Source organism: Clinocottus analis, unplaced genomic scaffold, assembly GCF_023055335.1.
Source record: "Clinocottus analis isolate CAN_PGR_092001 unplaced genomic scaffold, fCliAna1.0.p SCAF_18, whole genome shotgun sequence".
NCBI lineage: Eukaryota > Metazoa > Chordata > Actinopteri > Perciformes > Cottidae > Clinocottus > Clinocottus analis.
In genome coordinates, this window is record NW_027175909.1 from 4,924,735 (window position 1) to 4,952,710 (window position 27,976).

Genomic DNA, 27,976 nt, shown 5'->3' on the forward strand with positions numbered 1-27,976 from the left:
AAATAAAGAAATGAATAAAGAAAGAGACAAAAATATAGACAAACGTTAATATGAATTCATGTTTATCGCTTCTACCAAAGCTAATTCAGATAATAACAGTAACATAATGATAACCATTCACGCTCAGTGAAGCAGAATCTGCGCACCAAGGAGCTCGGGAACGGCACAAAAGGCTCAGTCCGGCAGCGTCACTCGGTTTTCTGTTTAATAATTCATCCATGTAATCCTTTTAGAAGCAATAGGTTAACTTTCTTTTTTATTTTGACTGATTGATGCAGTTTGTTGGAAGTCCTCTGACCCACTGTGGGCTTCATAGCTTTGAATACGCTGCAGCAGACCAAGGCTCTAATTTAATGTGTTGTATTGCGGTGGCCCATCAGAGTTCCTCGATAGACTTCAGCTTCCAGGGACAGGCCGGGTCACAGCCCTCAACAGTTTCATCTACCCTGTTATCATTATTACTACGGTAATATCCTGAGGAATAATACATATATTAATAATAGTATTACTGATGAACAACATGGTGGCAAGGAAGTTTAAGAGAAGTCAAACTAACTAAGAAATAAATTGAATTGATACAACATTTAAAGAAAGGAAATACAACTAGTATATGACTACATAAAACATGAATATAAAAAATGTGAGATATATTATTCATGACAAATATTCAACACTAAATAAATAATAAAGGTCTGTGTTAAACAAGTCAAATAAATGCCAATTTACTATCACCACAACACTGATAACATCAATAATAACGGCCTTAACAATACCAATGGCAAAACATATCCACATGAAAACACATACAAATATAATTATTAAAGAATCAGGTTTGTAAAAAACGAATCAGAGACGACCAGACAGAGAGGAGTTAGTTGCCGTGTTCATGCCGGAGTGGGATAGATTTTCCAGAGATGTGAATTATGAATCAGTTTTTCCATTGTGCAATATGTTTTATGATGTTTCTTGATTTCCAGCTAATGAGGAAGTTGTTTTTTTGCCGACAGTCAGAGCAACAAGGAAGGTTGAATAGAGCCGGCGTTGCTGGATGCTGGTTAGATGGGTGAAGGATGGATGGAGTGACGTTTAAGGTGATCTTCAGCTCCAAATTGAGGAGAGAAAAAGGGGAACAGGAACTTGACGGCAGGGTCTTTTGAGTTGCTTCATTTTTTTGTTCCAGATCAATTTCTATTCTTTCAGTTCATGAATGGAGAATTAAATTATCCTGCCTCTTGAAACTGCATTTTCTGTCAACAACAGTTGTTGATGATTTGTGGAAAACAAAATGGAAATAATACTTAACTCAAATATATTACATTATTCAAAAACTGTGGAGAAATTAAAGTAAGAAATCAGAAACTATCTCGAGTTTAATGATTCTAAGAAAGTTGTCAGCAGTCATTTTCTGTTGACACTGAAAGCCGTAATAAGAGAGGAAATCATTTCCATCACTGCATACACGGAGAAACCTACGGGCAAAACTTATTAGATAGAGGAAATCAAAACAGTTCTAATTTATTGACAGTAATACAAAAAAATATATATTTTGAAACTGGAAACTTAAAACAAAAAACACAGAGATTGACTAAATATATATATAAGGAAAACAAGAAGTGGTTTATATTATTGAAACAAAACGAAAAACTAAATTTACAGCAGTCAAAGATAAATTAGCAGAAGTTCAAGTGCACAATTTATACCAACAAGTGGAAAATAAAATGACGAAACAAAGAACCCTGAAACAAAAAAATAGGAGAATTACGTTCTTTAGCTCGACTCACTAAATGTCAAACTAGCACAAGTAGTTTCTACCAAGTAATTGGACTCGGTTATCTCCAAATTAAAGGCTGCAAAGTTCCCAGGCTCAGATGGTTTTACCACAAAACGATTAAAATCTGTAAAAGCCACAGCTATCTCCATCATTACTCAACCCATCTAACGCAAGCTTAGGGAAGGAGAAGGTCCACCCTCTTTCTTTCTTTCTGCTCGAGTTCTTCATGGAGGTCGTCACTGATCGCTTTGACCTCGTCAGACGTTTTCTCTTCCACATGCACCTTGGAAGTTGTGCCAGAAACCCCCCTGCCCTCCACACACACACACACACACACACACACACACACACACACACACACACACACACACACACACACACACACACACACACGCAGATTTCTACAATTTTCTTAATTATTACAAATTATTGTATTTGAGCTTGTAGACTTGAAAGACTGTTTCCTGATGTCATCCATTCAGAACAGACTGTTTTTATTAAACAAAAATAAACTATTGTAAACAAAAGGACCTCAGTCATCTCGTTACTGAAGAAAAACACAAAAAAACCTGTTTTGAAAATGATTTCATTGTCAAAGTATTGTTTCTTCATAGTGGTTAAATACTTACATGTGTGAGTATATCATTACCATTTAACAAAAGGATGTGTTGGAGTTTTAAGATTTAGTCACAGGATTTACTATATATATATTTTTTAATGACTTTATCCGTTTGTGCTCAGAGAACCTGCAGGACAAATACAACCTCCAGCGGGAAGTTGAAAATACATAAGAGGAGTTCATGGGTTATAGCCCTTAAGAACTGTGGCTTCATATAGGTTTCTCTTTGCATGTGAAGATATAAAAAAATGTTTTTACCACAAAATGGGACAAACCTTTCAAGCCACATCTCCATTAATACTCACCTCATACATGTCAAGCTTACCAAAAGGAGAATGTCCACCCTCCTCCAGTGAGGGAATTATCTCTGTTATTCCCAGAGAGGATAAAGACAAAGAATGTGGGAATTATTTGTATTTTTTGATATATGCGCATAAAAATAGGGAAAGGTTCGAAAATGATCCAAATAAAAATATATTGAAAAGCTTTTTGCTGGCACGTGGTCTTTGTTTGCAGCCAGGGATGTTACCAGGTCCAGCAGCTTCACTCGTGTTCCCTCTTTGTAGACTTGCTCTCACATCCTCTGTGGATACGGACCGCTGCCAGTCCTCTCTGATCAAAGCGAAAATATAAAAATATGTTAAACTTGTCTGGCAAAGTGGCCTCACTCAACATCCTGCTTTTTCATGGACCACCTGCCTCAGATCTTTGGTGTTGGGTTCTCTCCACGCTCTCCAAGCTGCCAGTCTCGCTCTGGTGGGTACGTTTGTAATTTGGTCTCCTGACTGAAAGACGGCTTTTCGTCGTCTCTGGATAGGCTCTACGCCACACACCATTCACCCAGGCTTTCTGATAATTCATCAGGATATATATATAGTTGTCCTGGGTAGCGGCATCTCTGAACATGTGCCAGTACGCGCAGTCCTGTGGAGCAGCTGTAGCCTAATTTGTTCATAGTAAAAGTGTTTTTGTCTGATCATTTGACCCTTTTTAATAGGAGAACATTGGCATGCGAAGCAGATAAATGTCGTTTAATTGTCCGAAGGGGCAGAGCTTTGTAGCTGCCAGGAATCTTTGTGTCAACATGGTCCAAAGTATTGTTTCCTCAGGTGCAGGTGAGGACATGCTGGTTGAATTTAGTTCAAACCGTTCTGTACAGATGCAAAGATGGAAACACTGGTGCATTTCTGCCACCACACGAGGGGTATTGTCATGTTAATCTTTATATAAAAATGTTTAAGTGTATGTATTGTGTAGTATTATAATGTTTAAGTGTATCAGTAAACTGTGTTCTGTGGATTTATACATGTGTGTTTCATATTTGCCTTTGTTTGACAGTCAGTATACAGAGATTTTTTTCTTTTTTTTTAAACTGCTGTTTTGTTTGAAGCCAACACCTGATAGGACCTTCCTCGCTCTCATAGCATTCACTCTGCTGGCCTTCATCCAGGGGACAATGTACTCTTATTGTCATTGTTTTATTCAGCAGATGCTTCACTAGAAATCACAAGACTGACCCATATTTCATTTGAAGGAACTCTTCACTCTTCTGATCACACATACTGATACACATACATGACGCAGCAATCACAGACAGAGTCAGTTGTGCAGGGTAGAAGGGTTTTTAATTAAACAAGCAAACTGAAATCATAGCTCCATCCAGATCAATTAATACAGAAACTATACTACATCAGGATCAGGTGTGTCTCCCCCACACCTGAGCTCAATGCTCTCCTAACGAGGGGGTGGAGCCTCCAGGCCTTCAGTAGAGCAACATAAACCTGCCAGTGTGCATACTGTCCCTGTTTGGTTACAGTGTAATAGTTTGTCATATTAATGCTTGAAAATGCCTCGACTGTGCAGCATACATTGAACGACGCATTGTTCGTAAAATTGTGGAATTTTTTTGTAAGGGAGGAGGGAATGAAATGAAGGGGAAAAGCCTTTTGTTCATGAAGGAAAATTAAAGAATGAGGAAGATTTTAAAACACAACCTCCATAATGGTCTGCAGTATTAAACCATACAACTTTTACAGTAAAAATAAGACGACTAAAGGGCAGCAAAGACGTTGATCTCAGTAATGCTGCATGGACGGTATGAGACATTGCTGTGGACATTTTTATACATATAATGTGTCACACAAAAACGTGTCGTTAACGTTTTTTTTTACAGTAGCCTTCAAATCCAATTCTCCATTGGCTTTTAAGGCTGCTTGTTGGTTTTTAAATCAAATACTAATAATGGGTATTGGTGAGTATTACTGTAAACTACCCAAAAGGACCTTTTTCAATAACTTCTCTTCCACTTCATATCTGACTTTTACAAACTACAACGTAGAGCTCTGTCTTAAAACCACAAATTATATCAAAAGCAGGACCAGCATACCAGATTCAAACAGAACATGTGACACAAAAACTCGTTGCAGCGGTCCAGCTCGTTGCTCTGTATGGATACTATAATGCAAGTACTTGTACTTAGTCTGAAAAAAAGCAGTATCGTTGCTACCCTACAGTTTATGATGTTTACTTTTCTGCAGTGGCAGGTGAGGTGTGGTTGTCAGTTCTAAATCTACGAGCTTACAACAAAATACAGACCCTTAATGTTCTGATTTGATGTTATATTGTGTTTTTAATGTGTTTTTTACATTCTTTAGCTTTTAAGTAGCAGACACTAACGCCACAGTGTCACCCAACGTCTGACTCGCGCCGCTGAGGACATGCGTTCTGATTGGCTGAGACAGCTGAGTGTCGTTAAGTCTTCGTGACATGTGTCACGAGCACAAATGTACAACTGCTGCTGTAGAAGTAGAGCGTCACTGTGACTTCTAGAAATGAGTTATATTGCTCTCACTGTCTCCATTTCCTAATTAAAATCAGTTAAACGTGTCAAAAACTATACATTGTCTCGCTTTCCCACTTGAGAGCATTTCTACAGTGTAATAGAATAAGAAAAGAGGATTTACACCTCAAGGTTTAAGGCGTCAAATGAAATGAAAGTGCCCTCTTAATGACATTGTAGTCTCTGCCTTCCTCCTCCTCCTCCTCATCATCATCCCGCTGAGAGACCAAAAGAACATCTGAATGGAAAAACCTGTGCAAAGCCATGTTGTGAAATCAAATCTCTGCAATAAGAAGCTGTGCCGGAGGTGCCATGGGGTTACAAGCATGTACGAGTCAGACAATATGCATGTAGTCCCCTCTCTAGGAGAAGTTGTGTTTTTACAGATGAAAATATACTATGTTGGCAAAGAAAAAGGATATCTCTGTGATAAGAATTTATTACACTTTGAAAGCATCACACTTTTAAAATGGGCCTTACAGTACTTGTAAGCCCACAGCATCTCATCACTTATCAGACCTGGCAGTTTATTTCACCCAAGCACAAACTACGACATGAAAGCAGACTTTAAATAAGAAGAAACATACACGTGTATTCAATGGATCAGTCCGCGTTTAATTGCGGGTGAATTCAATATTTCCATCTGATAAACATCTCTGCTGTAACTTCTCAGTGAATTACTCCCCTTTAAATCCAGGACATTAATAGTGACACCGATTTTTTATTCGTTTAAGCCTTTTATAGTGCAACTATAGGTGTATATGTGTAATGAAGACTTCATAATAACTCATGTAACGTTACAAAAACAAGTCTGTTCAGTCTATTCCAAGCAACCACATCCACATGAGGGTCACTTCAAAGATCATTTCCATCAGAGGAACAAAGTTGAATTGTTTCAAGTTCTGCACAAATCCATAAAGCTATTTAAACACATCGAAAGAAAAGTTAGGTGAAAGATGTTTAAGGCACTTAGAATTATGCGTGAAGGGAATTTACAGAAAACAAAGCTCATGTACATTAATCACATATTGACACATTAGATCCAGTCGGGAATCAAGACAGATTCAGTGGTTGAAAAGGCACTTTTCTGTCTCAAACAAATTACGTATTAAAAACCATATCCTAGCAAACATTATGGGTTGCCATTCATCCATAAAGTGCGTCACATGACCCGTTATCCAGGTTGAGCTGATTCAATAGAGCTGTGGTTGTTCTACACTTCATTAACTCATCATCAAAGAGTGAAAACACACTACCACAAGTGATACCACTGCACTTCAAGTGTTTTATATGGCTTTTGGGCATGCCGTGTAGGTATTACGGATGGGAACACCCTGGCTAGTAGTGATGCCCGGGGTCGGCCTTTTCTATGACCTGCACACACCCGACCCGCTGTGAGAAGCAATTTGCACTGCCCGACATGCAAATTATGCGTAAATCAACCACCAACCCACATACACCATGCATTATCATCACACAATTGTCAAGACTCTGGCCTGACTCCAGTGCCGCTGCTTGCACTGTGCGTCTGTGTGTTTAAAGTGTACTCTTGTTAGTTTCTCAAGAATATCAACCCGAGATGTAAAAGGTCAGTTCAGCCAGATTGTAAAAGAAAAAAAAATGTTCACACCCTATTCTCACAGGAATCTAGCAATGCAGATAGTTTTGGATTAATATGCAGAGGTCACAGTTACTCATGATGTTCCCTCAGATGGCCCTATTAAGAGGGACTATGATCTGGTAGATGGTGGTTACACTGATAACTGTCGTGTCTGTGGATAATCAGGAGATTACTGTTGAGTTTTTCATGTCATTTTCCAGTACTTTCGGCACCACAAACAAAAAATTCCACTGACCTAATTTGTATCAAGATAGAGGCGGAAATCTTTTAAGTGCCTATCTTAGAAGGTCCTGAATACAGAATTCAAAGCATATCCATTGCCTCCGCGTGGCTCTCCACATGGAGATGACTGAGCCTGCGGCTAGCAGCCAGCGGTGCTGAAAGCACGGACGGCGCATACAGCGGCACCAGAGCTGAGGGAGCTCACAGTGTTTAGCTAAAGGGGAGCGCTTTGGGGTCGGCATAATCAGCAGCGATTGCCATATGAGCAATGCAAGGCGGCCATTACCTAAGACAGTGGTGAATCAAAAGAGGGACTCGCATGCACCAAAGTGCACGTGTGCAAAATGTATGTCGAAGTGACTCGGTGACTGCCAACCGTGTTGAAAGGCTCAGTCCTTGGTTAGAAGTAGTAACTTAATTAAATGGTTGCTGTAGATGAACAGATTAGTATATATTTTAAATTGATGAAGTCAAATGTACGGACAATAGGTTAGCCTGGTTAGATCAGCTAACGTCATGTTTCACAATAGAGGATTGTTCTATTTTCTAGACAGTGTTTTAAGCACACTAACCTTTGTTACGCTAAGCAGTGTTGGCTTGTTTCACCATGTGAGACTAACACTGGGCAGCTGATAGGTGCAAGTTGTTTCTTCTAGACATTGTTGTTAAACGTAACTTAAAAGTAGAACATTTCACACTTCCGAGGACAGCTTGCATGAGAGAGACATGTTGACTTGTTCACTTCCAGTATTTCCAGGTTTTGTGTGTCTTTACAATGCAAATAGCTGTTTGTCGCGATATACATGCTCCGAATCATGTTTATAGAACCTATAAAGTCTTAAGCAGATACGACCAAAACTATCTGCATGGCCGCACACCAGTATGGGTAAATAGACAAGTAGAATTGTGTTTAATAGGTAAACTAAACCCTCAGTGATACCATGTTACAACATTTAGGGTGGAGTTGAGGAAACCGTCTCAGTCTGATCTGTTCACAGGCAAAGTGCCAGAAGAGGTTCAGTGTTGTAAATATTTATGGACTTTCTTCAAATTGGCATACACAATGTCAAAAAACAAAGTGTGTCATGTGCCAGGGGAATGACATGATAGAGTACATTACGTTCCTTGAAAAGCAACAATAGACCACATTTCCTTGGCTCACTCTCTCAATAGAATACATTACAGTTTTTATGTCTGGTCTCTCACAGGACTTTAGTTTACCACAAATCTTTCATGGCACTGAAACATGGGGGAGTCGATGCTTTTAGACACAAAATGAAAGTGAAAACCCAATGAAGCATCTCAAGGTCAGTCAATCGCCCCAATGGGAGTCAATGGCAGTACAAAGCAATGACATGGAAGTACCTGCTAACATAAAGTTATCAATCTTCTGTCCTACCCACCTGGTTACCAATGCATATCTTGAGACATCTACTCTCATCTATCCAGACTTTAGTTTCTTTCTACAAGGTCGTGTTGTTTTTCTGGTTTGAGAGGAGAGCCTCTTCTCACAAGTGATGAGCATAGTGAACGCGTGCAGATGATGGTTTGGCTTTTCTGTAGATTGTCATGATTGTGGATGTTTTATTTTTTTGGTTAGGAAGCCAAACTTTGGCTTTGTGACCGCGTGATCAAGTTGATTCAGACTGGCCCGCTGCTGTATGAGGCTCAGAAGCAAATGGGGGTGATTGAGAAATAATCCCCACGGTTTAAGACAGGTTAACTTAGTCTGAGTTTTGAATAACTGTAGGCATGTAATTCAAGATAGTGTTCATATCTTGCACATGTTGTAGGGGGTCTTCATGATGTCTTCTGCAGGGGTCAAATAACATATCCCATGACCCTTCACATAGGGAGGAATATAAGTTAAACAGGCTGTTGCAGTATAAAACTGTCCATCACAGATCTTGAGATAAATGCTGCTTCAGATCCATCTCCAAGATTGAAGGTGAAACAGCGGTAACAATGTGGAAAGCGAAAAGAGGAAATTGGATTTGTGATAGGAGGAAGGAATGATAAGGTAAACAAGGCCAAAAAAAAATACAGCGATTATGGAATAGCGCTTTAACATAAGGAAGTAGGGGAGGGGCATCATAGAGGGGGAAAAGGAGGAGAAGAGGGGTACCAGTGTCCAGTTTTACTGTTGCAGTTTTTGGTGGTTAAGCTCAGTGACCTCAATGACCGGAGGAGAGGTGCTGAGAGGCGGACCACACCAACAGGCAGAGGATCGCACCGGCTGGACCTCACATCTGCCACTAGAGATAGGGAGGTCACAGAAGAGGGAACACATTCAGCAACTGAAATACAGCGTAAGAGCTGCACACCTCAGACAACATGAAGCCAGACAGACTGAGAGGATCGACCAGCACACGTACAGTAGAGCTGCTAGTGTAGCCCAACTCAGCAGCCATCTTTGAGGAGGGAGACACAAACTGTAGGGACATGTTATTAATGCCACAACAGTAGCAGGAAGTCAGGTTTTTATCTTGGATCCTCGTCCATCTCACACTGCATGATGGATAAGGGGGAGACGTTTGGATGTAGAAGCAGAACTCTGCACAATTTGTGACGAGCCATTTGTGGATGACATTGCTACCGGGCATTCTTCAGGATTTAATGCCAGAGATTATATTTTGTAGTTTTCAAACTTTAAAAACAGACGGCATGATGGGCGTGACGCAGGCAGAACGAGTAAGGTCGTCAGTTGCGTTTTGTGGACGAGCGAGGAGAAGCCAACCTCAGATTCACGCTCGTTTTTTAGAGCGAGCTTTATGCGTTTGGCATGTCGCTTTGCTTATTTCTATTTATTTTTTTGCAGGTGTACCTGCCATTTTCATAGCTCAAAAACATCCTTAACAGATCAAAATAAGAAAATCCAGACCGTGTGCAGGCTTTCTGCAGATGCAGACGCCACAACACACTTGTAATGGGTCATCATAGGTGAGGATTGAGAGTCTATGCACCGTCCCCCTCCACCCATCTCATTGTGCCTTCCATAAACAGACTTCCCCTGCATGTCATGTCACCAGATGGGTAGAGGAAGGAGTAAGACCTGAAATCCAACAACCTACAATCACCGTGTGAAAGAGAGGCGCCAACAGCATGTGTTAGTCAAACATGATGCAGGGGAACAGTGTGGCACAGCCGAAAGGTCTACACAGCACAGCACACTGCAGTACAAAGGACACACACAATGGTTGGGATCAACTCATTTTCAGGACAATCATATCAAAAAAGGAGAAATAATACTAAAAGCTTCCTTTTACTCAAATGTCTATTTCAGAATGTTTTTTGTGGCCTGAAACATTTGTCTAATAACAAGGAACTGCAAGCTTTGGAGTAAAAACACATTTCTTTCAAGGTCTGGATCACAAGGCCACCGTAGTTAAATGGGACATTGTTGGCATATTAAATGTGGATGTCAAATCAGTGTTGATCGTAAATGTAGTCAATTGAAGCAATACATTGCTCAATGCATGTTTTACAGAGCCAGAGAACAAAGTTTGCAGCGTCCTCTGATGCGACAGCAATGTAGTTGGATGCACAGTTTACTGAAATATGAGTGCAGAGGCTGTTATAGACCAGGACACATTTTACACATACTGTGAACACGGATTGGGACAGCCACATCTGTTCCTGAATTAGGTGCAATGAAAGTGAACTGACCCCAACCTTGATAAACATCCTGACTGCAAACACATAACAGATATATGCTCACATGTCTTTGATATGGCCAGTGGGGATATTAGGAACAAGAACAGCAACACTTAACTTCACATGTGGCATATGAGCATGGTATTACGACAAGTTGTGAAAGTAATAGAAACCTATGCTTTCGCATCCTGATACCACGGGAAAAGGACACCTCCATTCTAGTTAACAGTGGGATGCAGGTTACTGAGAAGAAGAAAAGACAAAGACAGTATCCCGGTGATGTGTTAACCTGAGCTGATATCCAGTATAAAGTATCTCACATGTTATGGGACTCTTTTTTTCAGATTGGGGCAGCACTGCTGTGAAATGTGAAGGGCGAAAAAAACACAAGAAGAGAAGGGAAACATTTTTTTAAAAGCGCACTCACATGTGTGATTATGGTGAAAATAATAATAATGATAATCATATTTTCACTTTCAAATCAATGATATCTTTGCCGACGTACATGCATACACAAATCATTTCTTTAATGAACACCCAATAAAGTAATCTTTATAATGCTTTATAATGGATCTGTAGTTATTGGGACTATTTTCTGGTACGGATTATTAAGTCAATGCAGTGTAAAAAATAAATAAATAGGAAGCTTATAGTTAGTGATGAATCAAAAGAGTTGTGATTGGATTAGAGTTTCAATTTTAAGATGAGAGGTGGAACTTTTGACGGGTATTCTCAGGAGTATTTTCAGATCAAATTACAGTATTTGGAGTTAAAGTGATTATCAATTACACCAGCAGGACCATGACTCATAACAGGACCCATATTACTGAACATAACTTGGTATTATGTAATAAAGTAAAAGTATCTTACGTGTATTTATAGGATTAAAAGAATTTTTCGGGAGGACATTAACTTGTGGTGCAGTATTTTTTCCATTGTGGCTACCTTTGCTTAAGTAAGTAGAATACTTTTCCAACCGTAGGTAGTAGCAGAGCAAAAGATTTAAATACATCTGTCTTCTTATGCTCATTTCCTCTTCTGTAATCAGATTATTAGAGATTTGTAGAGACTGCTGAAAAGTCCACACTGCTTAGGACTGGCCAATCAAGTTCACTCCGGTAGCCAATAAGCCATGGTCTTTTGTAACTGAAGGGAAATCCATGCGTTTGTTTACACATGCTTTACTTCATCAGTGAGAAGCCTCCAGCTTGTTCAATCTGCTCCCGTTTACCAAGTTAATTTGTCGCTGGTGCAAACTCTAGACACTCTCCATCTGTTTCACATTAACGGCTTCCCGTGGTTAATGAGGCATAAACCCTTCACTTCCCTGAAAGGCTTATCCTTGAAACAGTGAACAGTGGAGTTTCTTTCGCAGCAGCTTAACACCAATAAAACACAAGTGCAACACAATAATTCACCAGGAAATGATTTACACACATTGTGTCTTCATAGTGGCTGAAGAAAAAAAAACTTGAAACTCAAGTCATGTAAGGAAAACACAAGAGAAGCAGGAGCCGTGGCCTTTGAAGACATGTGTCTTTGTATAAGCAAAGGTCCCAGTGCACGGATGCTTCATAGGATGATCGATGCAACATTCAACGTTGACCAACCATCCCTTGCCCTCGACTCTTGAGCCACTTCCTAAAGTATTAAAAATTGTATTTTGGGCTCTCTTTTTGTGGCAGAAACACACTACATGGGGAATATGCCTCAGAAATAATTTACTCTGTGTAATAGAACCAATTGTAGAATGGGATGCTGGGATTTACTTGACAATGGGGCTGTGCGAGTTGTGTTTGCGCTCTACGTTTGTGGAGTTGCTGGTGCTCAACCTGTACATCTCCTTCACTACTGTGTGTGGTGTGTTGTGTGAGTTCATTACCCATTGTCGTCAAGCACATCCTGATCCGCCTCTGCAGCGGACGACTCCACATCTGCACTGCTCTCGCTGCCCTGAGCTAACAGACCACACAGAGACTCGGGGCTCACACATTCACCACTGGACCAAAGAGAGACACACACAGAACCAGGTTGTTACAACATACAGTAGAAAGTACAAGGCTACTTCTGAACTTGTGTGTGGACCTCAATTACCACCACCCTCTGCCAAAGAAGCAGCATGCATCGGACGTCCACCGAGCGATTTTAAAGCTGAAATGTCTACAATCTGAACTAATAAACTTCTTTCAGGAACTGCTGTCACAACACACAGGCCAATAAGCGGTTAGACCAGGGGTCAAACATACGGCCCAGTCCAACAGAACCAATTTAAAAAATAGATATATTTTTTTAGATCAAAATTAGCAGAGCTGAGTTTCGAACCTCTGAGCCTCTGCTTGTAAGACGGACATGCAAACCATCAACAGTCACAATTGACGCGAGCACTGACATTGTTGTGTTGAAAGTCGTTAAACATGGATCACGGCATGACAGTGGCGTCACGAACGCGTCACAAAGCGAGGGAATCTGCAGAGGAGAGCCCAGGCAGGTAAACCGTGGGCTAATGTCTGAATTTTTGGTCTTTATGTTTCTAGTTAATTGTTGACAGACCTTAAAATATAGTTTACCATCCAAAAACCATCACCAATGATTAAAAAATATAGAAATATTTTCGTTATTTATGCCTTATGCTGTGATTTTACTGGTCCGGCCCACTAGAGATCAAAATGGGCAGCATGTGTCCCCTTCACTAAAATGAGTTTGACACCTCCGGGTTAGACTCACAATTAACCATGTGCTTGGACAGACTCAAGAGACTTTGACACTTTGTCAACGATGGCAGTGAAACCGTTACAGCTGAACCTACAATGTTCTATGACCCGACCTTTGAGCTTATTTTCAATCATTCACATTACGGAGGACATAAAGAGCATCCAATTTTAAAATATTAAAGAAACTGTAACATGGTTTTCTAGGCCTATATAGAAAGTCCTTGTATTTTATATATATTAAAACGTCTGAATGCATGAAAGTTACGTGTCGTTAACTTAATGACAGCCAACTCTGTTTACAACTGTTGTAGTTTCCTGCCATATAAATTTGATGTTTTTTTTTCTCTGCCTGCTGGTTTTATCTCAAGCACAGCACAAGACACCAGAGGGGTAAGGAATGTCCATGTGACCCCTGCTGCTACGAAGGAGGGTGATGAGAGAGAGGCGGAGACGAGGAAGAACGGTTCTCGCTGAACCTCAACGAAAAGGACGACCAGGTTCTGAAGATATCAGAGAAAGTCGAGTGGAAGAGTGCGATTGAACAAACTGTGTATCATCTAACCAGATGCAGATGTCCAAATAGGAGCAGCCCCCACTGCATGCAGCTCAACCTCACATCTGCCCATCAGAGCCGCCAGGTGAAACAATACCATTGCCAGATGTAAATTAGTTTGAAATACATTTAAGTCACATAATAAAATAATCTTCGATAGAAATACCTCCGCCATAAAGAGCTAAATGTAATTTAAAACTAATAAAAAAGGGCTTTACAATCTTCCGTGGTTCCTAAACTCTCAACTGCTGAACGGTGCACAAATCATATGAACTAAATTATGCTATTAAACTTATTACACAAGTATAAAAGGTCAAATGACGAAGTTAAGTGATGCGTCACAGGTAACCCTTTTCATGTAGTTGTTCATTCTACTCTTCATCCTATTCTTTACTCACTCAAAAATGTAATCTTATGTTAATTTCTATTAGGTAAACCTGTGGAGGCTTATAGCTTCAGTAGAGCACCATCATTCTTTGATACAAATGTATGGGTTTACAAGACATAATTGTGTCACAAATGTGTGTGTGTGTGTGTGTGTGCGTCTACTACAGTATGTCTACTGACTTGATATGCTTCTCCAGTAGCAGGATGGTTTGCTCCCTCTCCTGCAACCTCCTCTTCAGAGAGGTGATCTCCTTCTGCTTCTCCAGCAGCTCCTTCTGGAGACGATAGTTGCTCTCCTCCAGAGTCTCACAGAACGCCTGGAGGGAGGCAGCAGCAAAGAAAAGAAGCACAGAGAGTATTTGCCGGCAGTAGAAACTATGATTAGGGGGGGCAAATCCTGACAAGCAAGAGATGAGGAGACCGGGATAACATACCTCAACAAAGCAGACACTTGAATCTATAGTCACTTAATACATCTTAAATGTAAACGTCAAATCAGGAGGCCTTGTAAATATCAATAAGTGTAAAGAAAAATGAAGTGTGAACTTTAGATACGTGACAGAGTTTCTCTAGGACAATAGGACAAGGCCAGTTTTCAAAGCTACCATGTTAAATGTTCAATACTGGTAATGACACGGAAAGCAGCACAAACACACACACAGCACATGAGCATGCGTAAGGTCACATGCACATGCACACTTACTCTGCTCTCCTCCAGACTATCAAAAGGCCCGGGGGGGTCATCCAGACACAGAAACTCTCTCACAGCCAGGCTGTCAAGGAGAACAAATGAGGTGACGAGAGAGAGAGAGAGAGAGAGAGAGAGAGAGAGAGAGAGAGAGAGAGAGAGAGAGAGAGAGAGAGAGAGAGAGAGAGAGAGATAGAGAGAGAGAGAGAGAGAGAGAGAGAGAGAGAGATTTTGTTGTTGTCTATAAACAGACTGGTGTGCTCAGTGTTCATTAATACAATTTAAGATAACATCAAAAAAAATTATGAGTTATAAGGTAACCACCGAGTTTACATAAAAAGGCGAAATAATTCCATTTTAACATAAGACCGTATGCAAAATCATGCCACATACCAGTTGGCAATGTCCTTGTGTGCCACCAGGTTTTGCAAAAAAGTCTGTAGTCCCAGCAGTCTGTCCTCCAGGAAGTCGCTGTCGTAGTTGTCTTTGAACCACCGCTTGGGAGGAAGCGAGAGGCGGAAGCCGGGGAACATCTCCTTCAGCTATAAGACACGCAAACCACATCACATGCTCTGTCTCTAACAGTTGGTTACAGCAGTTGTAGTGTAAAACTTCAAATGATATTATTTCAGTTTGAACGAGATTTCTAATTTCACGATTCAAGTCTTATGCATGTTTTATGAGATCACAGTGAACTTGACCGTCGACCACCAAAATCTAACCAGCGTAATGCCTCGGGCCGCAGCGAGGAGGCATTTTAATTGTGGAGCTACATGCGTCAATGCCTCTGGAGAACCCTGGAGTAAATTACATTGGTACGGTACTGTTCCCACAGTCTGGAGAGTGAGAGAGAAAGACGTACATTGCCTTTATTGATAACCCTTGTATCAAGCTCCGCCTCCTTCAGAGATGTGACCCACACAAACCACACAACTTCTTAAAGTATTGCTCAGTGTGTTGGTGCAAAGTTTGACATGAAAACTCTAACTTACTCACAATACTCGTGTAAATGAATAAGAACCAGGGCGGACCACTGCAGTTAGTGTCCAGCTCGTCTTCATCATGCCTATTTCCATCTCTGCCTTCATTCAGAATGTAAACACTGCTTGTGATTTACTAAATCCTCAAAACTGATTGAGAAAAGGCTGAGTTTATTTATAGCACATGGTCTACTTGGAGAGATACTGTATTGAGATGAGGCCCTGGTGTCAGTTTGCTCAGCAGGAAGTGGGTTTTGTCTTCACCTGGCAGCCTGAGTCATGTGCACAAACGTACGGTGAAACAATGCTGGGCGAGGGCCAAACTGATAAATGAGCAACGTTTGTTTCACTCATTGCTCATCTTAATTGCAGGTGCATGTCTGGCTATGTGCATAGAGGGCAAGTCCTCTTCAATAACTTGTAGATGAATACACATCGGAATATGGTCCAAATTGTTTAATGGATGCACCTGATGCTGAAACATTTCCAGCCACAGTATGTGGACCATTTATCATGGATATTACAGCTGCCTTTTGCAGGGAAAGCAGCATGAATGGTAGAGAAGGACTTCCCCTCCCCACCCCTTCTAGCCTCTTGTTCCTAACTAGAGTGATCCCGTTTGCTGTATTTCCATTCCTCTAGCCTGGGGTTTGTGAATTAGGGCATTTCAGTTATAGATGTAATCAGTATTTTACAAGCCTATAAAAATAAGTTGTGCTTGTTTGTTGCATCCATTTAGCATCATCTTTTTGCTGTTGCGGGCTCTTTTTCTTCATACAGTATTATCACATGGCATCACATCCCTTTCTGCTGGCAATATTTCCCCCTTTTGTAATCTGTGACAAAACGGTCCATCCCGAAACCACGAGAGACCTGTTCCCTAGTTGGCTTGGGCCTGTTGGCTATTTGGGAACAGAAGGCTTCTTTGTGTAGCTTTAATCACTTCCACAGTGCACTCAAAAACAAAAGAAAGTATGCTAAAAGCAATTCTTTCAAAAACAGCGAAGCTTCAGGTAGGCCTGAGATTTGGGACCGCCCATACTTTGCACACAATATACACACAACATTCCCAAACACACCTTGTCGTTGAGCCTGGAGAAGTCCGTATACCTTCTGAAAACAACCCAGTTCTCATCTGGAGTCTTCCTGACCAGGACCTTGAATACCTGCAGCAGAGATAAGATAACCCACGTGATCATAAAGTTTCTGTTTGCTAAGAGTTTGTGAAAGATTTGTGTCCAATTAATTAATGTTTCTGTCAGAAGTCGTTGTTGACATTTGACCTTGAATCAATTTGAGCTAATTAGCATAACATTTCAAATTGAATCAGAGCACTTAGCTTGAGAGTTTAACTAGAAATGGACAAGATCAAAAGGTTGTCATGACAAGCCGATTTTCTGCTTCCATACCGTGAACTTGGCCCTCTCCTCCATAACCTCATACCCCAGCACAGTGGGGGTAATGGGCCTCTCCTCTCCTTGCTGGCTCCCAGCTGGATCCGATATGGAGCGTGGACAGCTGGAGTAGTCTATGCAGGGGTCCAGAGCCCCGTTTACCCTGGCCAATGTCACAGGGCTGAGGAGAGGTGGGGGCGTCCTGCTCCAACTGCCTTTGTCCATGCCGCGGGATTGCCGCCGGGAACCCAATCCTCCGCATCCTCTTCCGTTGTCCTCCCCAGCCAAGGTGCCGGAGACGCTGCCTAGCGATGAAGCTCGCTGTGGCCGCCTGAGCTTGCCACTACCTGCTGACAGGGCTCTGTCCATCGGCACTGGGACAGGCACAAAGGGTGATGCCATCTTCCTGAGCTTTGTTCTCCTGCCCCGCCACAGCAGTAGTCAACAAGGCTCTTCACGCTGTCCGTGCCTTGGTTTAGAGATGGTGTGCAACAATGAAGTGAAGCAGCAACACTCAACTTGAGGGGGCCGACAATAACTCTGAGCACCCTGTACAAAAAAAGAAGACAAATATCCTTATTTATTATATTTATCATTGTCACAATTCAGTATAAGCCTCCCTCAAAAACCGGCTGCAAGAATGGGATCCTCAGATTTCCCTGAAACGTCCACCAATGTAGCAGAATCTGTCAGTTAACACTATGCTTTATTAAGGGAGCCAGACTGTGAGGGCAGATGAATTATTGACATGAGCCACATATCATTCATAATTTATAGTTTTGTGCATTATTCGTAAAATTCATGATGGAAAAAAAAGGCATGGAAAGATCCGAAGATAATTATAGTGAGTCAGATATCCCTGCACCTGCGTGCAGATGTAGATTTCTGCTCAGCCTGAGAGGCAGTCAGCTACCTGTCAAACGTGTTTGCATTAATTCATCATCAGTGGAGCTCAGAGAGCCCAGCTCCTTTGTGTGATTATCTTAATTACACCTTAATAATACACATGCCATTGGGTGTACAGGATGCTCACAGAATAAACACTGTCATGTAAATTTAAGATCAGAGGACAAAATAGGAAGCATTACAGAATATAAGCACAGATGAATTGGTTGAGTTGACAAAATAAAACTGATGCTATCCTGCTTGGGCTGCTTATTCTAACCTGCATCTATTTTTGGTGCGCCCAAGAGACATGTCGAAAGAGCTGGGACGAGAGCCAGCATGACTACGGAACTGTGACTGTGAAATATCCTGCTTTAACGTCACGGTGTTTAGGTCAAGCGCACAATGATGTCGCCTCGCGTTATGGAGGCAAAGTTAGCAGGCGAGCTAACCTGACAGCGAGAGATGGCGTCCTGTTACTGAGGAGACCGAACTTCATTAACTAAATGCACCAGTTGGTGTAACGTTGTAACCTCGCTGTTCAGGCACAACCGGTAGCTACACTTAAAACTGCAGTTAACAAAGGTAATATAGTAAGTACTAAATAAGAAGTAACCACCAAGCAAAATATATATTTTTAATTATAATAATTTCGGAGTCGCTGCAGTTGCAGCTGTCGTTAGCTAACCAGGTATAGTTGCTATTCACGTTGATCCAAACAAAGACAAATCCAGACAAATTGGTCAAAATGAGAGCTGCTTATAATATTTTCTTTAATGCCGAATGGAGTATCATTTCATCATAGTTTGTTTAAAGTTGGCCCCTACTTTCTACAAGGTATTATGACAATAATACACACGGCAACGCGAAAACGCCAACATTTTTGGACTGAGTTTGGCGTGTGCTCAAGACCCTTGGATTCAAGGCTATCACATAACCCTCAAGTTAGCTAGCTAGTACGCTCGGACTAGGCGGCCTTTTGTGGACAAAGCTAAGGTGACGCACGATGACAACGATGTTCGCTTACCAGGGCGTCCCCAGTATCCGTCCCCTTCAGAAAATCATTTTCTTTCTGCATATACAGCCTAGTGTCTGATTGATCTTGTCGCTGTTATTGCACTGCTCTATCTCCACCCCTGTCCTGTTCATGTTAGCTCGGGTGAATTCAGACCACGGCAGTTGCAGAGCGCCGAGGCAGCCAGGTGGGGGCGCTGCAGTACACATAATATTGAACCGCAGTGCACTGGCTGTAATTCTGTGAATCGGTAGGTCGGCGACATTCATTGTTTAAAGCCTGCTGGCTATAAACTGTAGATAAACAATAGATAAATGATGCCAGTATCTATTGTTATGTGAAGTGGCCAGATAATTCCTTGCTGGATAAAGTTCAGTCTGATCTAAAATGCAACAATTCCCTTTAATTCATGCTATTATTTTTTTATAAAACCAAATCAATTCAATTTACTAGATTATAACAATAGTTTCTTCGTGAAATTTAAATCATCCAATGGGAACTATATTGCAGGAGAGGAAGCAGTGAATATCAAACTAAATCGTGTAACATGGAAAATAAGGTTATGCAGAACATTCTAAGCAAATGGAGGCCTACGGTATGATTTCACCGCTTTGCACATCTTACTCACAAGTAACTGTCACACATTTGAAACAGAAAAAATTGTATCGATACATCTCTAAATGCCAACACCACAACTACACACTTGTGCAAGAGCACAACTAAACTAAAAAAGCAGGTGCTAACCTGATATTTTGTAGGCCATAGGTGAATTGTCAAATATCTCATTAGAAACTGCACCTGAATTAAAAACACCTTTGTCACTGATGCCAAATAATGTCCTACAGTAGTCAGCATATCATATTTACTTTCCCTTACCTTTAACAAAAAACAATTCAAACTCTATTCTGTGATGCCACAGCATCAGCACCTGCATTGATAGCAGAACTTATGAGCTCCGAACATGTAACAACTGCATCTAAATCTAGTTTGAATTGCTCGATACATTTCATCATTCACAGTACAGCTGATCAGAAATCTATTAATAACATTTCTATCATGATATTTCTGGAGATTATTACTTTAATCCATACCTTGTCTTCATCTCAGCACCAACCCTCCACCCATGCCTTTTAATGCGCCATTGACAGCCGCGGCCAGAGGCATTGTGTGTTTCGTCTGTTCACCCGTCCGTCATGACGCATGTCTGTCTGGCCCATTGTCGTGAATGTGACATCGCATGAACGCCTGCGGGGAAATTCTTAAAATTTGTCCCAGAAATCCACCTGGAGTGTTGCGTTCACAAGATAAAATGATGAACCATAAACTCTAAATAAAAAAGGACGAAGTGATTTGATTTTTGAGGTGAAAGGTCACTATGACCTTGAGTACACCACTTCAGGTACGCCTTAAGGACAATTGTTTCCATAACTCCAGAATTCAGAAGCTAAATATAACAATTAAATGTCTCATAGTATAAAAGGATGAAGTCATGACAGTTTGGACGGACAGGGGTGTATACCGCAACATGACTTGGTTGGCGGAGGCTTACAGCGGCGAGGTGGTAATTCTAGTGTGTGTCTGTGCTGAGTCTGTGGTTTGCTGATGCTTACAAAGCACACCCGTTGCCATGATGCCAACAATGGGTGTGATTTATACTTTCTCGAGCTGCAGCTAAACCTATTGAGCTTGGGTGTGTCAGAGTGTAAAATAACTCTGATGGTTCCAACAGACCACGTCTTCCTTTCACTGAATCGTTCCTGATCACTTGTTGCCTTGAAGAAGAGCCTCTTGCCAGTAAGTACAGGATGTGCCTTGTTGCCATTTGAGTTTGATGAGAGCGATAGCAAAATATTAACCTGTAACAGTTCTGGATTCATGCCTAACACTATCTGTGGGATTTTTGACTGGGTTTGGTGACATTTCACTTTTGTTTAAGCATCTAAATCGATTTAGAATAATTGGTGAGTGTAAAGTTAATAGTAAAGGAAGAATGAGGACCTGTCTACACATGTCTGTGGAAGGGATAACATTGTTGGAGAACGCTGTCAAGTTCAATACGAAGGTATTCAAAGAAGAATGCAGAGGCTGATTGCATTTTTTGCTAAATATTTTTTGAGAAGACTTGAATTTCATCTCTGAAGCCACTCAGGTGGGCCTGCAGAAAAGGAAATATTCTGGAAAAAAAGAGGTATTCCTCCTCAAATTTAAACTTTTTATAAAACAATTTGTGTTTTGCGTCATCAGGGAAACAGAATGTTGTCAGAAAAAAAGATATGCTTCGGTTTATAATGCAATGAGTAACACTCTGCTTTGTATCAGACGCAATGGAGCCACCCAACTCATCCAAGACTTCCAAGGCCAACACCACCTTCTCTCTGGCCTTGTTCAAAAAGCTGAGTGATGAGGACAAGACAGCAAATGTCTTCTACTCCCCTTTCAGCATCTCTTCAGCTCTGGCCATGGTGATGCTGGGGGTCAGGGGCAACACAGCCACACAGATGTCAGAGGTACAGTACACACACACACACACACACACACACACACACACACACACACACACACACACACACACACACACACACACACACACACCCTGAAACACACTGTGAAAATTAATAGTAATAGAGTTTCAGTTCTCAGGTTAACACACCCATTTGGAAGTGTTTGTACTGGCATGAATTCAAAAGATCTTGCAAGTCAGTGGATCTGGTTCAACACGGTGTTGGAATTTCATAACTACATTATTAATGGAAAGGGGAAAAGCGTGGGTTCGGGTGTTAACTTTGTCAAGTATTCTTCATTATTAGTAATGAAAGAAAAGGCATCTTCCAAAAAATATTAAAACCACGAGTAAACAATTCAGACAGAAACATATTAGAGATGACAGGTTTTCTTCCGATGGAAAATTTTGACCTAACTGGGTTGCAGGGTTGGGTGTGGTAGAAGTGTTTGGACATGCATTTATTACTCATTCTGTTCAGTGCCAGCAGAGATCTGTTCTAGTCTGCCTCAGATTACCGGGAGAGGGATGGTTCCTCTGTGTTGTCAAACACGGAAATAATCAGCACAGTAAATGACAAAGCCTGTAACTTTCCCCTTATACTTTCAACTTTCACAAAGATATATCTTGAAGTTTTTCATGTAAATACATGCTGAATGTAAAGCGGCAGGGCTGATGAGATAATGATACTTAGATTTCATATAGTGCTTTACATAGAAATCATTCACACAGTGACGAGAGGAGCAACCTTGCAAAGGGCCACATCAGGACTATTTAACTTTCATACACTGTAGTCGCAGGAGCAATTTAGGGTTATGTGTCTTGCACAAGGACACATCGATGCGGGCTGCTACCAAAGCTGCTACCAAGCAGAACAAAACAGATGTGTGATGAGATGTGAAGTTGACGATGTGGGCAGATGAACATACAACGGCATTTCACATAGAAGGGATTCTGACTTTGTGGTTAGAGAAAAGAGCGGCATCTGTTATGCCGAGGGAAAGCGTGTGTGTACATGCACGCCTTGGTTTTTATGTGTGACTCAACCTGTACACAGATTTATTTTCTCTAGCCAGCCGCTGGAGACTTCAGATGCAGATAGTCAACCGCTGTATCGTTACAGGCACTTTACACTGATCCTATACTGATGAGAGAAACATATCATTTGCACCCCCAGGTCCTCCGCTTCACTGAGGCAGAGCAACCGAATCCGGAGGATGTGCAGGCGATCCCGACTGGCTCGATGCAGTCACAGATGCAGACACGCATGCAGTTGCGGTCGCAGATACGACAGACCAGCAGACTGCCTCGATATCTGGCCCAGGTGGTAACAAAGCCAAAACTAGTTGTAATGATGTTTAGGCTTCATGGTGTCGTCTGGTGAGAAAAACTGAGATTTGGGTATTCACACTTAATTTCCCACTGCTTTGCTCGCTATGTTTGTATACTATGCTGCATCTATAATTAGGACATAATTTGGACGTTTGAAGTGTATACTGTGAAGCTTTAATAAGCAAAACAAGCTACGTTATGAACAGATGGAGATTGCTGTGTTATGACAAAGCAACAAAAGCACTCCATCCTAACATTTATTTGGTCCACTATGAAGGAGACTGTGTCTAAAATGACATAATGGTGAGCAAATGGTGGATAAGTGTGTGTAACTGTAAAACAAATCATCCCCTTGGGTTATTTCACAATAACTGTAATGGTGTGAAGGCTTTGGTTTGGTCTGTTTTTGCCTTTTTCCATATACTTTTCAAAAGGTGCTGTGGGTCTGATAAAGAGAAATCAAGCGTCTGAAAACTTCCGGGTCGTGGGAGGTTTGGCTGAAAGTAATTCTGATCATAGTAAATGATGAGAACAAAAACACCAAAATCATTCGGTTTATATTCCTTTCCCTGAGTAGCACTCCATGTTGGCACAGATTGAGAAACAGTTGCCAGATACAAGAGCATTGTCAGGAAAAAGAAAAGACTGACCATCATTTTTTGCCTACTGCATGGATTCAAAAAATGTATTTAAGATGCTTAAAGTTCAATTTCCTGCATTGGTAAAGTTTAAACACTCAACACAGTGTTGGCAAAGCTGTAGTGTGGAGCACCAGGGTTCATGATGATGTTGGTGTTGGTTCTCATTATTTAAAAGGTAAGATGACCACTAGGTCAAGGGCCCATTCAAACATAATACAAAGTTGTCTTGAATCTATCACTGGCTCAGTGTGTCTTTGTAACACACAGGTCTTCTCTGGCTGTTCGCAGTGCCTGAAACCCGAGAATGCTGAAGACGACGTCCACGCAAGCTTTTCCCAACTGCTGAGTGAGCTCAACAAGGAAGACGCGCCGTACGCCCTCAGTCTTGCCAACAGGCTGTACGGGGAGCAGTCCTACAAGTTTATTGAGGTGGGTGTGTCTGAGCTTCTTTTGTTCAGCATTAATTGCTGAACTATTAAGAAATTGAACTGCAACCCTGTACATGTGCAGCCTAACTCCTAGTTAGCTGGATCCTTGCTCATCACGGTTCAACACATTGATGAGACAATGGACTCTTAGCTAAGCCCCGCCCCCTCTGCTACTCCATCAAGCTGTCAGAGCGACACAGCCCACACTGTCATTAACTGCACTCAGTGAGTAAATATTTGCAATTGTTTGGGGGAGAAAAATAGCTCTTTTAAAAAGAGGGATGGTTTGAAGGAAATCTCCAGGATGTCGAACTGGTTAAGCAGCGAAAACAGGTTAAAAAAAAAGATAAAGGTAGAAGCAAGAGATTAGCGACCACGGTGTTAAACGGAACCACCACATCACCTGGCCATCGAGACAGAAGACAATACAATCAAATGAATAACTGTTTCTGTTAAGCCAAGCTCTCAGGAAATCACCCTGAATGAGGGCTTTCAGCTCTCCACTCACGTTGACTCTATTTCAAAATCCCAGATGAACAAAGATGTTCAAGGAACTGAAAATGGTCAAAACACAAATGACTTTGTATTCCCTGAAGTGTTTCTTCTTTGCGGATTGGTTTATGTGAGTATCTGACTGTGGTGTGAGTATTCAGATGTGCTGTTTTTGCTTTCAGAATTTCTTATCAGAAACCAAAAAGCACTACAAAGCTGAGCTGGAGCCTGTGGACTTCAAAACCAGCGCAGATGAAGCCAGGGTCAACATCAATACCTGGGTGGAGAAGCAGACACAAGGTAGATCTCACACAAACTCATCAGTACAGTACATAGATTGTGTGTGGAGCGACACAAGTCTGCCATCCTGCAACTTCACTTTTTAAATGCCTCCTCCAATGAGAGAGTAAAGGATACCGTAGGTGTAGACCCAGTTTTTGAGTTTGATGTTTTTTGACCCATCTTTATGTTTTGTATTCCTTTTTCTTTAATAACAAAATAATAATTCTACCTGATTATATTTTTGAGCCTTCCGTTGTTTTTGTGTGCATATCTTGTCTTTTTCTTCATGCAGTGTTCATACTTCTAGAAGTTTTGTTAGCGTAAGAAATCAAATTTGGATGAAGACATAGTGCCTGTGTTTGCGTCTTGATAATGACGTATTTGCTCACCAGGAAAAATCAAGGAATTGCTGGTCCAGGGTGTATTGGACGACTCGACCTTGCTCGTCTTGGTCAATGCCATCTACTTCAAGGCCAACTGGGACCAAAAGTTTAACGAGGATTCTACTGTTGATGCTCAGTTTAGGATTAACAAGGTAACACAGCACAAAGTCTGAGGAAAAGAAACCAGCATGTCTCGCAAAATGTTCCTCCAAACTTGTGAAGACATCACGCTTCCATTGTTGTACTAAAATGTTTATTGAGAACTATGATATCATACGTATCATACATTTGACCTTTTAATGTGATGATAACGAGGGATGGGTACCGACACCCGTTATTAAAAGGGCCCCCGGTTTTAAATAATTAAAGATCGGGGTATTGATAAGCTCCCACCTCATTGGTTCTTTTATTGGTACCTTTCACTGTTTTGGTGTCAGCTAATCTATCGTCACACTCCCGCTCTGACGGCCCTCCTCCCTTTATCAGCGGTACCTGAATCACATGAGGACAGGATTACTGATACAGACTGACGTTTGTGTTCTCCACTCCACTTTATTTACATTTTACATTTGTGTCCAGTGAGATATCAATGACTTTGTATTGTGACTTTTCTGCTGCTTGAAACAACATTTAGTTATGTTTCAAACATATATAAATTCTAACCCCTTAATCTTTTTTTCAATAATATATATATTTTAAAAGCAATGATTTTAGAAAAAGAACCGATCAGAGTATTGATAAAGAACCAAACTATATCACTAAGAGTAGCATCGATATCCATCCCTAAAACAACCAGACGACTGTTCTGTCTGTTGCTTTCTTCAGAATGACACGAAGCCGGTGAAGATGATGCACCAGAACAGTAAATTATCTTTCACCGCCATTCCCGAGATCAACTGCCAGGTAATGTCCATGTTTTTCAACTGGGTGGTTTTCTCGTGTCTGTTTGTCTGGTTAGCGATCTGATATTTGCGAACAGATCTCGTGACTTATAGTGAAGACATTTACCACAATTGGTTCCATTTCGACAATGGTCGAACCCATAATTTCTTAAGATATTCTTGTAGATTCCTGTTACTAATCAGATTATCTGAAAATGAAATGAAAAGAAAGACGTATGTGTTTGCACAGATCCTAGAGATGCTCTATGAAGGGAAGGAGCTAAGCATGCTCATCTTCCTGCCCAATGAGATAGAGGACGACACAACAGGCCTGGAGAAGGTAGGACACACACGCAGACAACAAATGCACAATTTTAAACAGGCTGATTAATAATTCATATTGCATCCACACTAGTTGGAGAAGGAGTTAACCTATGAGAAATTTGTGGAGTGGACTCGGCCGGACATGATGGGCCAAACCAAGATTGACGTGAAGCTGCCTCGATTCAAGATGGAGGAGATGTATGACTTGAAAGATATTCTGATCAGCATGGGCATGGTGGACGCTTTTGATGTCACGAAGAGCAACTTTTCCGGTGAGGAAACACAGCATAAATGTATAATCTGCATAATTATTCCCAGTGCACAACATATCTGAACAGACAAAATGCTGCTTTCCAAATTGAAAGTACCGGCAAAACAAAAGCATGACTTCAGTTAAGCAGAATGGCATGATAAAGCAGCAGACGCTCTTTCCTCTGCTGACAGGCATGTCCACAGCAAACAACCTGGTGCTGTCGAAAGTCGTCCACAAGGCTTTCGTGGAGGTCAACGAAGAGGGAACCGAGGCGGCTGCCGCCACTGCTGCTGTCATTTCGGAACGCACCATAATGATTCCTGCCACCTTCATCGCAGACCACCCCTTCCTCTTCTTCATCCGACATAACCCCTCCATGAGCGTTCTCTTTGCCGGCCGATACTGCTCCCCTGAGTGAGAACAAGCGTACGCCCTGCAGACACGGACGGATGACGAGACAATGGGGCCCCAATCCCATCCTACGAGTGCACCAGCGAAACAGATGTAAAAAGACATCTTCTTGGGTCCTTTTGCATCTTTCGGTAGATGTGTTCATTGTGGTCTTATCCCCTCCCTCTGTGTCTATTTTGGGTAATTTTGCATCTCTGTGGTTGTTAAACGTCTCTTTTTGATATTTTTCCGTCACTTTGTGGTCCTTTTATGCCCATTTGTGACTTCCCAACAAGGTTCTCGCCCCTTCACTACTCCGTTCATGCCTGTAGAGCTTAAATGTTTGGCCAGGGGGAGGGATATATATATATATCTAGTGTAGTGACTATATGAGGCTATGAGGTGTTGTTGGAAGAAATGGAGAATCACTGCTCTAGAATGTGCGTGTCATTTCTCATGTGTGTTACTGACCGATGTTTTTAACACCCTGATTTTGTAAGAGAGCCTTTGAATTGAAACTACTCTCTGCTACTTGATTAAACAAAAGTGCACGTGGGAGCTTTGTGGGGTTGAGTTACTTTATAAACAACATAAACAACCCGGTTCATAGTATTACTTTATTAACGAAGTTTGAATGGAAATGAAAGAAGGGATTTTCACAGAGAGTACAACGCGACTAACATCTCTGTGTTTCAAACATGCTGAATAAAATACCTTCTCACACTAGCAAT

The 27,976-nt window shown here is 41.3% G+C and overlaps 2 protein-coding genes across 7 annotated transcripts; one reads left to right on the forward strand and one right to left on the reverse strand.

Moving 5' to 3' along the window:
• Window positions 1-5,823: 5,823 nt before the first annotated feature.
• Window positions 5,824-19,497, reverse strand: snx16 (sorting nexin 16). Of its 5 annotated transcripts, none has more exons than XM_068582185.1 (9): window positions 19,352-19,497; window positions 17,455-17,988; window positions 17,125-17,211; window positions 15,459-15,607; window positions 15,081-15,150; window positions 14,558-14,694; window positions 12,609-12,725; window positions 11,047-11,085; window positions 9,207-9,327 (listed from the first exon to the last, which is right to left on the reverse strand). In XM_068582185.1, exons 2-8 carry the CDS (start codon window positions 17,839-17,841, stop codon window positions 11,067-11,069), a joined length of 966 nt encoding a protein of 321 aa, XP_068438286.1. In that variant the 5' UTR covers window positions 17,842-17,988; window positions 19,352-19,497; the 3' UTR covers window positions 9,207-9,327; window positions 11,047-11,066. The 5 variants fall into 5 exon arrangements, with proteins under 5 accessions (XP_068438282.1, XP_068438286.1, XP_068438284.1 ...); XM_068582183.1 differs by lacking the exon at window positions 11,047-11,085 and adding an exon at window positions 10,900-10,969 and having other exon boundaries at window positions 9,228-9,327; XM_068582181.1 differs by lacking the exon at window positions 11,047-11,085 and having other exon boundaries at window positions 5,824-9,327.
• Window positions 18,784-27,971, forward strand: LOC137788971 (leukocyte elastase inhibitor-like). 2 transcript variants are annotated; one of them, XM_068582179.1, is made up of 12 exons: window positions 18,801-18,917; window positions 19,479-19,589; window positions 21,069-21,133; window positions 21,659-21,846; window positions 23,017-23,163; window positions 24,101-24,241; window positions 24,915-25,032; window positions 25,407-25,549; window positions 26,223-26,300; window positions 26,529-26,618; window positions 26,694-26,874; window positions 27,047-27,971. In XM_068582179.1, exons 4-12 carry the CDS (start codon window positions 21,664-21,666, stop codon window positions 27,271-27,273), a joined length of 1,308 nt encoding a protein of 435 aa, XP_068438280.1. In that variant the 5' UTR covers window positions 18,801-18,917; window positions 19,479-19,589; window positions 21,069-21,133; window positions 21,659-21,663; the 3' UTR covers window positions 27,274-27,971. The 2 variants fall into 2 exon arrangements, with proteins under 2 accessions (XP_068438281.1, XP_068438280.1); XM_068582180.1 differs by lacking the exons at window positions 19,479-19,589; window positions 21,069-21,133 and having other exon boundaries at window positions 18,784-18,909.
• Window positions 27,972-27,976: the final 5 nt, after the last annotated feature.